At 36.4% G+C, this 15,292-nt stretch overlaps 1 protein-coding gene across 2 annotated transcripts in view; it reads right to left on the minus strand.

Annotated features, from left to right (window-relative positions):
* Positions 1-15,292, minus strand: part of NSD (Nuclear receptor binding SET domain protein) — a 442,610-nt gene that overhangs the window by 67,762 nt on the left and 359,556 nt on the right. For both annotated transcript variants that reach the window (XM_090392494.1, XM_090392492.1), the window contains exon 14: positions 4,434-4,692. In XM_090392494.1, the coding sequence (XP_090248620.1) occupies positions 4,434-4,692 (259 nt within the window). The remainder of the gene's footprint in view (positions 1-4,433; positions 4,693-15,292) is intronic.

A 15,292-nucleotide genomic window follows, 5' to 3' on the forward strand; every position in this document is an offset into this window, starting at 1 on the left:
AGGGAAGCTTAAGAAGGATGGCAGATGAGTTCCATCACCAGTGAGTGAAATTACCACCTTGCTTAGTGAAAACCTAGAAAAAGTACAAGGTTTGATCACTAGTGCAAAGTTTGCAGGGGGAGGAGGGACAAAATAATGAAAACACCAAGATACCTTAGGAATAGAATTTGTTTATGTTGACTACAATGAAAAAAAACTGTGGTAGAAGTACTAAATGTTGTTTTCTTTACACTCTGTAGTTCTCACGTAACTGCATTAGTGATAATTCATGTTTTTTTAAAAAGTGCTCCCATCAACCTTCCTCAAAAAAAAATTTCAGACCCCTTTTTTCATCTCTTCCCCCCACCTCCAAAAAAGTGCTCTGCCCACCTTTAATAATAATATATAAAAAAACCTGGGTTTTTTCAAATTAATTCTCCCACATTGCCTCCCCCACCTCCACTATTTCCAAAAACTTCCTTTTAACAGCCTAACAGAAGAAGTATGCACATCGTAGAAAGAAGACAGCCAACAACATCCAAAGAAGGTACGTGCGAATTTTCTTCCTCTATTATTTTGCATATATTTGTCTCTATAATACATCTATAATGCCCTAAGAATTCTTGAGTAAAAAGCCAATGACATTGAAAAAAGGGGCACTCCTAAACGAAAGCAGCAAAATAGCTATAAAAATAATAGTTATAACCTTTTGTGGGATTTGCATTAGAGAGAGAGAGCTAGTTTCCTGTTCACAGCGATATTAATAGAGTATCGTTCAGGAAGCTTCCTAGAGTATTTATTGTTGGGTTTTAGCAGGGAGGGGAGTATGGACAGAGCTCCATCATGTGATTGCATGCACACACACACACACACACAGATGGGGGGGGGGGTTTCCAAAATGTAGAATTTTTAGTCAAGAAGAGATATGTGAACTGCAAGGCAGGTTTTATGACAAGCTTAGGAGGAAGCTTCACTCTTGTGTCATTGCATAAAACACAGCAGGAGAATGATGTTAGCAGTGCATGGGAGATTTGTCAAGGGGTATCTGGAGGAAGCAATATCATATTGTATACACAAGATCAGGAGGATTAATCAGGTAGGAGTTATATGGATAATTAGTAACATTAAGCAGGACCTACAAAAAAAAAAAGAAGAGAAATTGTTGTGGAGGGAAAGGAGAATGGTGACCAGCATAATAAAGGCAAAATCAGATTATGAGAAGAAACTCGTCAACTAGGAAAAAGGAAATCCTAAAGAGTTCTTTCATTACATGGCAAGAAAGAGAAAGAATGAGTATGGTAGAATAGTTTCTTCTCATAATCTGATTTTGATATTAACACAAAAAAGATAGTTGAGTGGTGGATGAATTGAAGATTCTTAGGATAATGCAGAATCTCAACGTAAATACAGCTGTAGGATTAGATGGGATATCAGCTCAGTTTTTGCAATAATGTGTAAGGGAACTGGCAATATCTATGACCAGGCACTTTAATTTAAGTCTCAGTTCTGGATAGAGTTCCAAGGGATTGGGAAGAGAGCAAAATAATTCCTTTGCATAAGGGAAATTCTAAGATTGCAGTAGCAAATTATAGACCAATCACTACCACTCCCGATATACTGGAAAATAATACTGGAAAAATTAGTCAAAAGAGAATTCAAGAATGGGTGAATAAGAATATGTTGCTGTACGAGGAGGCAACATGGCTTTATGAAGTTTGATAATAAAGTGACAGCTGAGTCGGATAAAGGGAATGGCTACTGCTGGATTTTGCAAAGGCATTTGACAGAATACCACATGGAACTCTATGCAAATTAGAACAAATGAGGAAGGATACGAAACTGGTTATATGGATATGAAGGTAGTTGATATGGACAGATGCTTATGTAGCATATGGAGGAGTAGAATCCAGGTGAAAGGCATGTGACTAGTAGTGTGCCATAGGACTCCTTGGCAGGACCACAACTATGTAATTTGTACATAAAGCATATAGGAAATAATTTGAAGGGAAATTTTCAGTTGTTTGTTGATGATGTAAAATTGGGTAGGGTAACAGTTAACAACCTGTCAGTATAGACAAAAGATAATGGGCATCAGTTTAATGTGAAAAATGTAAAGCTATGTGTTTTAGGATTATAGACCCAGTACCAAATTGATGGAACTATATTCCAGGAAATGGATGAGTCTACGAATTTGGGAGTAGTGATAGACAGTGAGTTGAAGTTTAGAGGGCATATTACTAAGGTTGCCAATTTAGCTCAGAGGATTACTTGGCTATTGAAGAACATACTAACAAACATAGATAAGGAACTGAGATAAATAGGCTTCACTTTGGCGAAGTAAATTTATTCAAATTAAGTGGATATTGAATTCAACATTATTTCTTACCTGAATAAGAAACTCAAAGATAGAAAACCCATCTAAGAGTTTCATGCCGAATATAGAAAACTATAAAAGTTCGGGGAGTCCAAGCGAAGTTTTATAGGTTTCTATATTCGGCATGAAACTCTTAGATAGATTTTCTATCTTTGAGTTTCTTATTCGGCTAAGAAATAATGTTCGATTCAATATCCACTTAATTTGAATAGATAAGGAAGTTGTTATTCCTTTTTATAAGACCTGGATATGTCCATATCTGAATTACTGTGGTCACCTGGGTTTCTTGGGGATGAGGAAGTGATTGAGAGGATGCAGAGACGAGTGACCAAGAATGTGATTGGCCTATGGAATGCTTCCGATGAGGATAGATTGAGAGTTTGTGGGTTGTAATAGTTGGTTGATAGGGAAAAAAAAAAGGATATAATAGAACATTTTAGATACATATAAGACAGAAACATTTAGGACTGATGCAGAGGAAAATGTTTCTGCACTTGGCTGGGGTGGGGCTGGTAGAACAAGAGGTCATCCATGAAAGTTGAGTAAAAGTGTGGTTAGTAAGGACATGAGGACTAGATTTTGCACACGGAAAGTTGTGAATGAATGGAATGGGTCTGTCAGAGTCAGTTGTTAGTGCTCTGTTAATGGGTTCAAAGAGAGGTATGATAGATTGTGTGGATAAATTGAGTTTCCCATGATGAGTCATTGGACTCCATGGAGGTACCTGCACAGCAGCAGCAGCAGCAACAACAATAAATGGCAATGCTATTTTTCAGATTCTAGCTCCCAACATACTGGAAAATCTATAGGTAAGCTGGAGATTAACTTTTTTTTTTTAATTTAATCAATAATTTTCATTTGCATAATAGCTGTTTTCTGGAGAAAATGAATTCTATAGTTCTTAAGCAAAACTTTTTAGAAGTTTCCAACTGGCTATACTGATTGTGAGAAGGAATATAAAATGTCAGACCAAATTTTTTTTACTAAGACCAACAAAAGTTTCAATTTTGTTCAAATCATAAGTTTCTGAATAATATTTTAAAAGTAATAAAGCTATTAATCACAAAGGCTTGTACATTCTAGGCAAGTATCCACTTCCCACATGTTTCATTTTGTCCTTCACCAGAAAGAGATCCAAAGAATTTTTACCAACCCATATTTACAGATCACTATTTAGGCTTCTGGTAAGGCCTGAAGTAGCCAAGTCATCTTTGATAGGCAAAGTTGTACTTTGGCTTTCCTTACATGAATATCTTTCAGGAATGGGAATGCAATCTATTCCAGAACGCATGCGCACGCACACAGAATTCTTTCAGGTTCTGTCTCTCTTTCTGTGTGTGTGTGCGCGCGCGCACGCACGCACACACACACACACACACACACACACACACACACACACACACACACACACACACACACACACACAGAAAGAAAGAAAGAAAGAGAGACAGAATCTGAAAGAATTCTGGAATAGATTGCATTCTTATTCCTGAGAGATATCCATGTAAGGAAGGCCAAAGTACAACTTTGTCTATCAAAGATGACTTGGCTACTTCAGGTCTTACCAGAAGCCTAAATAGTGATCTGTAAAAAAATATACCGTAAATATGGGTTGGTAAAAATTCTTTGGATCTCTTTCTGGTGAAAGACCAAATGAAACATGTGGGAAGTGGGTGCTTGCCTAGAATGTCAAGACAGCATTTCTTTCAAACACGTAGATACGATCTGGAAATAGTAGGTAAATGATTTCCTAGCAATATATCAATGTACAGCCAAGAATGAAACTTGATAGATAAAAGCTATGCATTATTCTTCATCTGCTTTAGTGCACATATATATATATATAAAATGACAAACAATTGGAAAATGACTTGAAATATATATAAAATTAAAAAAACAAAAAAAAAAGCTAATTGATATACTATACAATTTCATTCAAAATATACTGACCAAATTGCATGGCTTAGTTTAGTCTTTGATCCAAACAAATGCACAATCCAATTCTAAGATTCAGTTATTAAAAAAAAAAAAAAATAAATAAATTAAAAAAAAAAATATATATATATATATATTCAATTACCTGCTGAAATATCACCTGTTGCAAACAACCCAACTCTTGTGTCTCCATTAACAAGCCATTTCTGTGTTTCACAATTAGGCTGACATGAATGATTCATAAACCGAGCAAAGCTGCCCTTTGGTCCAGCATCAATAATTCGATCTTTATCAATGGTTAGGAAATAAAAATTTGTGTCATTCTCTTCATGCATCTGATTTAATCTCCTTTCACATTCTTCCTCATCAATTAATTCTCCAACATATTCAACCACAAATTCTCCCTGAAAGCAGATAATTCATTACACACACAAATTTTAGAAAATTTATATTAATTCATCATGACATAACAAAGAGGATATAATTTTTATTAATTTTTCATTTTCTATGATGTGCAATAATAAATAATTTTTTCTGTACTGCATAACAAATTAAAGAACTTGCACTTCCAAAAAAAAAAAAATTATTTAGCAATTTTTATTTAGAATTAGAGGCAAAAATTCTTTGTTCCAAGGATTTTTTACTTTATTACGAGTTCTGTGTTGGATATACAGTAGCTAAGACAGTACAACACAATTTAGAAAATTCTAGGCTATCAATATAACTCTTAGAGTGATATTTCTTTTGAACAGTCAAATGAACCGAAACACTGTGTCAAACCAGTGAAGCTCATCTTGTCATAAGCACTTGTAGAGCATCAACCACGAAGTATCCTGAAAGGAAACTGTGCAACACAATTATCTTCATTTGGAAGGATCAACGAATAAACCAAAGATCCGCAGATGAGCATCTTCTTTATAAAGCAAACAGTTTAAACTTAAAAAATTGAATAATGCAGAATATATACATGAAAGATAATTTTCTGATCACAAGGATGGGATTTTGCTAACATCACAGAAGACTGGGTGTTGAGTTATTTACTTCCCAACACTTGGCCAGGTATTGTAAAGGGATCAATCTCTATAAGTGAGATGTATCAAGAACACAGGACACCTCAAATAATCAAATGTTTTTTTAAAACAATTTCATAATTGTATAAAACATTAAAAATGCCAAAATACCAAAAAAATTTGGATAATCATTGATAAGACATACTTATCAAACTACTGTCTTGCCATATATCTTCCATCATCCTCTGCAATTGGGTCAGCAGTTTGCTGTTCTTGTTCCCTATGTGTTGTACTAGATGTTATCCCACTCTCTTCAGATCAGCCCACCTATACTGAGATACCTCAAAGGCTTGATAAATCAATGCTCCTCCTACATAACCTTTTCTTTCACTAATATCAAATCCTATCCATAATTTTGTACATGCGAACAGACTTCACTTCTCTTCTTCATTTGAAGAAACTTGTAGCACACAAATATTCCAAGTTTAAAGCTATTTCATAATCAAAATTTTAAACACTGATTTTTCCTTGCCATCTTTCAGTGGACTTAGGAAAGCCTTTTCAAATTAACTTCCTGTGTAATTTTTTACAAGAAAAATCTCACTTCTTGATACCTTTAATAGTATAAAGTTCTTTAAGCAAGAAAAGATTTCTCTTCTTGGGATGACTTAAACCTCTGAATATTCCTGGCACAGATATATATCCATAAGTCTCTTCTCAGTCTCTAAAAAATACTGTCTTTTTTCCATTTTACCAAGGTACTTATCATAGGTACAACTGCTAAGCACAGATAAATCCCAAAACTATCCAACTTCTGAAATGCTACTCTGACATCTCGGTGATGCTACCTAAAATTTTTACCATTTCTGCCTCATGTTTTCTAAACATGCTTTCATGGAAGTTGGTTTTCTGAATTGGCTACCATCACTCTTTTCCTTTAAGTCTATAAAAACACAAGCAGCTGCTGGACAGTGTCAACAGACATTTCAGCTTCAAGCTAACTAAAACAGCATTTTGTCCTCTTCTTTAATTCTCACTAACATTGTTCTTTGAAAGAACCTTCTCTGTACCATTTTCTTCAAGGTGGTATGACAGCCAACTCTTTCACAATTCACTTCATAAGGAACTGTTTCGCAAAAGACAGGTTCACAGTGCCAGAAAGATTGAACATCAATTAAGCAACACTTCTGCAAAATGCAAAACTTCCTATATCATGACAACTTTAAACTGAGGGTGACTACAGGTTTTGAGAAGGTAGTGTGAAAAAACTTAAACTGCTTTTCCCACATTATCTTCTGCACAAAGTTCTGATCTCAATCCAACAGAACACCTCTGCGATGAAATGGGATGCGAGGTGCTGGCAAGACCAGTATTATAAAGAACTGGTTGGTCATGTTAAAGGAAGAATGATGCAAAACATGAGTCATAATATCACTTTAATGGTAAAAAGTATGTGTAGAAGACACCAAACATAATCATGGCCCAAGGAGGAACACCACACATGCTCCATCAAGGGGTGTGTGTGTGTGTGTGTTTTAAATGTCACAAGAACCTGCCTGACCTACAGCATCAAACTATAAACCAGGCCCCTCCCCACCTTGGCATGTATAAGGTGACTTACTTGCAAATTTAGCATATTCTGGTTGAAATCAAGTTATCTCTTTTGAAGAATATAAAAATATATATGATATAACCACTACAACAAGTCCAGCATTATAGGTGTGATCAAATCATTTCTTGATTTTTTTTTTTAATCTATCTATTTTTAATGAATTCTATGACTATGAGAACAGCACATGTGCATGTTTAAATAGGGTTAAAAAACCATTAGGTTTACACTAGAGGGCATTGGCTTCTTACAATTTGCAAAGGTAAATAAGGTTTACAAATAAAGCATAATGTGCTTTCATTCTGAAAATGACTCATGAGAATCATATCATAAAGAAATGATAAAATGATGCATGACCATATTATTAAACAGCCTGTATCAGAACAAGATGTACAAAGTTTTTTCACTTAGTCATAAAACATATTGTACTTGATAAGAAATTATATTCTTGTTTTAATCCTTAACCAAGTGTAAGAAAACAAAGTTTACACATGAAGTATATCCGTGACTAGTCTATAAGTACGTTTTTGGCATCACATCAACTGACTTAGTATCATCCCATAATGCAAAGCACTCCCTTTCAGATGCATATACTGCTATGCATTATAGGAAGAGTTACTACTCAGTCCACACCAAGATGAGATAAATAATTATACAAGAATAATTTCTTTCCAAACATAACTGAATTTGTTATCAAATGAAAAACTTTCTACAACTAGTACTAATCCAGAGTAATTTAATAACAAGGTGATACATCTTTTTGCTACTTTATATGATGATATAACTTATGCATTGATTCAACCTTAGTGTCCTTCAAAAAATTAAAACAGGGTTGGCTAAATGCGCTAACTGTTGGAGGCCGCATTCTGTGAATTACGGAAGGTTCAAGCTATACTCGACTGTCCAAAATCCAGCCAAAGAGCCAAACAAACAACTGCAAGGGCACATGTGTCCTGCTCTCTGCCTAGAAAAAATAGCTGAAAGGGTAATGCTAATAAGACTGCAGAAAGTCACTAAAGAATCAAATCTCGTCTCTAATGAGTAACTTGGATTCCTGGAGAACCATTCCACCTACATCAAGTTCTCCGAGAACTCTCTTCGGCTGCCTTACCATCAACACCCGACATGTGGAGAGAACACTGGTCCAACAATCTTTCAACAAATGGCTTCCTGGTTGAAGATCCCTGTGCTCTGCAGCCTGGCTTTGCCCTTACTAGGAAAATTTGGTCGTCTATCCACAGAATCAGAACCAGAGCAGATGTGGCTACCTACTGCATAAATGGAGACTATCAGATTATCCTTATTGTGACTGTTCCCCCTGTGGCTCAGATGATCACTCATATTGTGAATGACTGCCCAAGGTGCCAATTTCATGGTGGTGGTGGCCTCCAGGACATCCACGAGGTGACAGGTGAGGCCCTGGATTGGCTTTCTGGTCTGGATATTGACCTGTAGCTGCTTTTGCCATAAGAATAAATAAATAAAAAATTTGCCCTCTATGTAGCTGACATCCCATACACAGTTGCCGCCCCAACAGCCCTATACACAGACAATACTGCAATAATGGTCCACTCCATGCAACTAAGATTAGCAACCAAAAACTGCAAAATGCTATCTCAGAATTAGAACAATCGTTCAAAAAATGGCAAACTGATGTGTCAATGCTGACAAGCGCACTGCAGTGCTATTCACAAGAAGACGGATACCCACAGAGAACAAAGCAATCGTGTTTGGCACTCCCATTCCATTGCAACCAGCAGTCAAATACTTAGGGGTACAACTAGATAAAGTGTTTTGCTTCAAGACTCGCGTTGATCACAGCTGTTTGAAAGCAAATAGTACCAAAGACAGCTATGCTTGTAACTCAGCAAAGTAGCTGCGGAATTTAAACTACTCCTATACGAGAAGCTGATTAGGCTAGTCCTGATGTGTAGCTGACCTGCATGGAGTATACAGTGGATTCAATGTTAACAAACTACACATAATCCAAAGCAAACGTTTAAATAAAGCTCAAGGCACCATGGTCTGTAAGTAATGTACAGCTTCACCTAGAAGCTAACATCCTTAAGATAAAAACCTTCCTATGCAAAAGAGCTCTAAAATTCCTTTCAAATGGCACCATGCACCCTATCCCATTAATCTGCCAAGTGGCAGACCACAGTGATTGTAACCCTACAAAACACAAGCATCCCCAAATCATACCGAACAGTTAAGTTTTTTTCCCAACCTACTGTAAGAAGCCTGAAATGGGCAAGCCAAAAGCTCAATAATATCCTAAGTCCATTATGGTCTACTACCTTGCAGTAGACTACAACAAACATACCAAAAATCTGTACTGAACAGATCAATTTTTTTTAATTAAAAACACAAAAAATTTAGTAGTAGTCAATAGTTCACAATAGGTGAGCAGAGTGCTCAATAATCATCTTTAATCTAGAAATTTCTTGCAAATCTGAGAAAGGGATAAAGGACCGCTGGTCCAATCAATCCATTGTGTCAGAACAGTTAACCATAGTATCCTCCTGGGTCTTGACCCTTGAGTTATTGAAAATATGGACAAAATTCACAGCAGCTAAAGTTTGCACAGTTTTACTCTTTTATTCAATTGAATAATTTTATTCTTTCTTGGTAAACTTTTATTATGTAGCAACTGAAATTATGTCCTGAAAATAACTTGAAGCCAGAGAATTAATATAACTTCAGTTCATCATCTATTGTTAGTTATTTTTAATACAACAGAAATCTATAAAATGAACAAAACCCCAATATTTAAGGAGCCACATATTGCAACACTGAAAAACTACAAAATCAGTTTAATAACTAATCATTAAAACAAATCTTTTATATGAGATCTATATATGATAGTCAAGATGGTTTAGGAATCACAGCTATCTGTTGCATTTAAACAATCCCCAACTATTCATTATTTTTATGTCAAACCCATAAAATGCTAAAAATCTACAGTCTATCAGTACCATTGAGGTTTAAAAGTTAGATAATCCAAGAAGGAATTCTGCTCTAAAGACCAAATATGGAATTTTCAAGCCCTCCAAATAAGTAGGATTGCAGCCTCACACTTCTTCTTTCTAGATGGGGAAAAATTCCAGGTGGGGGAAAAACCCTACCTCTGTATGAGACTGGCTAACTCACCTTTAGTTGAAAGAGACCAGATAAAGGTTTCCCAAGTCTTGGACAGGGATTGAACCCAGGTCTCTCTGACAAAAGGGCTTCATCTATACTGACTGAGTTCTGGAGGCTCTTGACTGCAGCCTCATACTAGACAATGAAATTCAACCACCACCTAAAAGTAGTTAATTTTTCATGAATCAAAAATTGGAGGCTTTTTATTTTTTTTGACAAGTGATATTTGACTTGATCAACCTATAGTATGTTAGTGTCGTATATGGGTAGTGGATTGGGAAAGGAGGAACTTGATTTACATTTGATTTAAAAGCCTGTTCCACAATACAGTAGCAGCAGGGATGAAAGGAGGAGGAAAAGAAACTTGTTCTATGGGTTTCAAGGTGTACTGTGAAGGGATGTTGAGCAACAGCTGCATGTGTTCCCAACATACTTAGTGCTGTGGGGGAATTATTGATAATATTTCAGATGAACATTTGCCATGGAAATATTTATAGAATCCACATAATGCAGAAACCAAAAGTCTGTGCGAAAGTGGGAGGAGTGAGTTGGTAAGAGATGGATCATTAATCAATCTAATTGCACTCCTCTGTATGGAGTCAAGCATTTTGAGGGAGCTCTTAGGGATCACACTCCAAATGTGAGAGCAGTATTCAATAGCTGGGAAGATTTGTGATTTATATAAGGTTAATAGCTGTTCAGAGGTAAAGTCATGTCTTCAGCAAAAGAGAAATCCTAGTTTTTTAGAAGCTGAGGATGCAATGATGTCAGGGTAATTCTAAGATGAGAGAAATCTCATCCTGTCTGAAATTTTGTGTTGGCAAAAATAATGCTAAGAAAATTTTTATTATTTTTATTTTATTATATTTTTTTGTGTGTGTGCACGCGAGAAAGAAATACGACAGACCCCATTGGAGGATAGCTTGGAGATCAGAATTGAAGGCAGTGTAGTTGATGTTCTGTAGGTTGAGGTGAGTTGTGTAGAGTAAGGTTTATCAAATGAAAGGGAGGAGTGCAATGTGGTGTCATCCGCAGAACTGTGTATTGGGTTGTTGGTCAACTGAAATAGGTCATTGATATATAGAAGGAAGAGGGTTGGTGAGAGAACAGAACCTTGTGGAACCCCAGCAGTAGTTGAATGGTGAGAGGATAAGGAACCATCTGCCATCACACATAGTGTGCATCCAGACAGAAAGCTGGCAATCTCACTGCAGAAGTCCTGAGAGAGACCAAATGATGGAAGTTTGTTTACTAGAAGTAGGAAGTTTGCTTAGTAGCCTTTGTGTCGGACCTAGTCAAAAGCTTTGAAGATATTGAGTGCAAACACTTCAGCTTCATCAAACTTCTCAATGGCATTTGTCCAGATATGGGTGGTATATGTGAGTAGATCTCCTGTCGACAAGCAGCGATGGAATCCATACTGGTGGTCGTTTAATAGCTGGGTGCCTTCGAGGTAGCATAGGAGTTGGGAATTGATGGTTTTCTCCATTACTTTAGACAGGACTGAGGTTGAGGTGAGTGAGATAGCACAATAGTTAGACAAAAGTGATTTTTTGCCCTTCTTGGGAATGGGTTGAATAAAGGCCAATTTCCAAACTTTGGGATAGATACCAGTGGAGTAAGAGAGCATATACATATGATATAGGATAGGAGTCAGTTCTATGACATAAGTTAGGTCTAGCCTCCCACACTACAAATGATGATCAACAAATATTCTACTAAAAATTCAACGTGACGTATTCCTTACAAAATTACATCTAGAAATTCAAGAAGGCTTCTGAAATGTTATGCACCACCACTCAATGTAAAAAATCAAGAATTTCTATTAATTCAGGTCCGGTACTCTCATGGAATATCTGAACTTCTGTATATGGAGTTATGATATAATGGACATTATGTTTTTCTTCACAATACCTCAAAAGAATGATACTGAGAATTTAACAAAAACATGTTATTTACAATTTATAATCAAGTTCAAATATTTCAGTTTGTGTCCTACAAAGCATCATCAGTGTTACTAAAAGAATAAATAATGGAAATTCAAACAACACTATATATGCTATGAATGATGGTTATAAATCATTATGCTATTAGGATCTTATAAAACAAAACAATAAAAAAATATATATACATGTACGAGGATGGTCCAAAAAATACTCGGCCTAACAACGAAAAAACGAATTTATAATTAAAAAAAATTTTTTTTCAACATTATCATCCTTAAAACTAATACATTTATTCCAGTGCCATTATCCCATCTCTATAGTGGTTCTCAGTAAGATCTGCAAAATATCCCTCTACAGCTGCAATCACCTCTTGATTCGAAGAAAACACTAACCAGCGAGGAAGAGTTTTAGTTTTGGTAAGAGATAGAAGTTAGACGGAGCCAAATCTGGGGAATAGGGTGGATGTTCCAACAACTCATAGTGCAGATCCCTTAATTTTCCCATTGCCAAAACACTTTTGTGGGCAGGTGCATTGTCCTGATGAAAGATAATTTTTTTCTTCTGCAAACCGGGTCTTTTCTCGCGAATTTTTTTGTCTAGTCTAGTTAAAAGATTGGAATAATATTCCCAGGTTATTGTTTTACCTTTTTCAAGATAATTAATAAACAAAATGCCTTTAGAATCCCAAAACACCAATGTCATGACCTTTCCTGACCAACTTGGTCTTCTTTGGCATAGAACAACCAGCTTCTGTCCACTGTTTTGACTTCTGTTTGGATTCTGGTGTGTAATGGTGAATCCAAGTCTCATCCATAGTAATAAATCTATCCACAAAATCAGTTTTATTCTTGTTAAAATGCTCCAAGCATTGTTCAGAGATTTTCATGTGAGTGCATTTTTTGATCTGCTGTGAGCAAGTGTGGCACCCATCTTGCTCAAAGCTTTTTCATATGCAATTCGTCATGCAAAATATATCCTACACATTCTTTTGAAATGCCTATAGTCTCGGCAATTTCATGCACTTGGACTCACCGGTCATCCAATACCATACTGTGCACTTGATCAATGATTTCTGGTGTTGTTACAGTTTTTGGACGTCCTTCACGTGGATCATCTTCAAGGTGATAACGTTTAAACTCGGCAGCCCATTTCTTAATTGTTGAAAATGAAAGAGAAGAGTGCCCATGAACTTTTATGAACTTCGAATTTCATTTGGTGTTAAACCTTCTTTTACAAAGAAAATCAATAACCGCACGATACTCAATTTTATCCATTTCAAGGGATACAGACAACACTTTTGCTTCAGACAGCTGTATAAAACAAACTACTTGATAGAATGACTTGCAATTTCATATGGATGCTTATGACACATGTATCAACTTAGAAAAAAAAATCTTGCCGATAGTATTGCTATCTATTGTTGAGGCCGAGAAAGTTTCAGACCACCCTCGTACATATCCGAACGGAAATGTGCTTTTCGTTATGGTATGCTGAGGTAATTCATGTGAAATCAAAAGTTCTATATACAAGTTGCCTGTTCGTGAAGATACTTCATGGGCAAACTGTGTTTGCTTATGCTTGGATGAAAGTTTAAACAAGAATATAATTTCTTGGAAAGTTTAATTCAAGAATCAGTATTTTGTCTGAAAAGACATTTGAATTTCTGGTTGCTTCTGTGTAGTAATTTAGCTTCATAATTCCAGAGGATTCTGTAGCTATTATTGTTAATTCCATGTTCGGCAAGGACAGATTTATGGTGTTGAGTTCAACATAAGTTCAACACATTTTGCAAGGGATGCAGTCTATTCAAAATAGGACAAACTGCAATTATAAAAGGAATTTGATATACAGTGGAACCTCAGTTGTCGAACTTAATTCGTTCCTGAAGGCTGTTCGGAAACCGAATTGTTCGAAAACTGAAACCATTTTCCCATAAGAATTAATGTAAAATGGATTAATCCGTTCCCAAAGCCCCAGATGATTGTTTATTTAAACCTTTACAACAGTACTTCATGCATAAGATCGTATACAAACATAATGATAATGCATAAAATCTTACCTAAAAATAAAAAGAATAAACACAATAAATAGATAAAATAAAAACGAAAATTTAACTTCACTTTAACTATACATAAGGAGGAGAGTTGATGGCGTAAGTGGAAGGAGGCGAGTCCCCTTCCATAAAAACATCAGGTTACTGTCATTCTGGTTTTTTTTTCTCTCTTTTCTGTCTCTTGGCACCACTTGACTCTGCTTGAGACACACTGGGCCTCTATCTCACTAAAAACCTGTCCAATGACATTTGTTTTTGCCTGCGTTTTAAAATGTTTCTGAAGTGAGACATGCCACCGTCATTGAAATGGTTTATGATGCGGTTTGCTATAGCTTTTTGAGGGTGATATTGAGGGCCACAAAACTTTGCACTTCACCCAATTTCACACATATTTCTTTGATCAAAGAACTAGGAACATCCTCAATCCCTTCCTCTGTGTCTGAAGACATTTCCTCCACCTCCGTCTTTTGCTGCTCCTACTGAAGGTGTTCCACTTTTTCCGTGGTGAGCTCATTCCTGTGATCCTCCACATCAACATTGTCAACTTCTAAGCCCATGCTTTTGCTCAGAGACACAATATCATCGACAAGAGCAATATGATCAGCCTCAGTGTCTCTGTCTGCTACACAGTCTGGCCACAATTTCTTCCAGGGCAAGTTCATCGTCCTGCAAGTCACTTGCGCCCAGGCTTTGTCAAGGATACTTAAGCAATGGAGGATGTTGAAGTGATTTTTCCAGAATTCTCCGAGTGTTAATTCTGTGTCAGAGGTCACTTCAAAACACCTTTGAAACAGTGGTTTGGTGTAGAGTTTCTTAAAGTTTGAAATGACCTGCTGGTCCATGGTCTGAATTAGAGAAGTTGTGTTAAGGGGCAGGAACTTCAGTGTGATAAAATCAGACTCCTCCACTAACTTGTCCTCCAAGCCTGGAGGGTGAGTAGGAGCATTGTCCATCACAAGAAGGCATCTAATTGGCAAATTTTTTTCTTGAAGGTATTTTCTCACTCTTGGGGCAAAGACTTCATGGATCCACTCAATAAACAATTGCCTGGTTACCCAAGCCCTACTATTAGCCTTCCACATAACAGGCAATTTACTTTTCATCACTTTATTTTTCTTAAACACCCTCGGATTCTCAGAGTGGTACAAAAACAATGACTTGATCTTGAAGTTCTCCACTTGTGTTTCCACACAACAAAAGAGTCAGCCTATCCTTCATTGGCTTGTGTTCTGGCAATGCTTTTTC

The sequence above is a fragment of the Typopeltis vanoorti genome, chromosome 5 (genome assembly GCF_054136105.1).
Source record: "Typopeltis vanoorti isolate ZY-2024b chromosome 5, IOZ_Tvanoo_1.0, whole genome shotgun sequence".
NCBI lineage: Eukaryota > Metazoa > Arthropoda > Arachnida > Uropygi > Thelyphonidae > Typopeltis > Typopeltis vanoorti.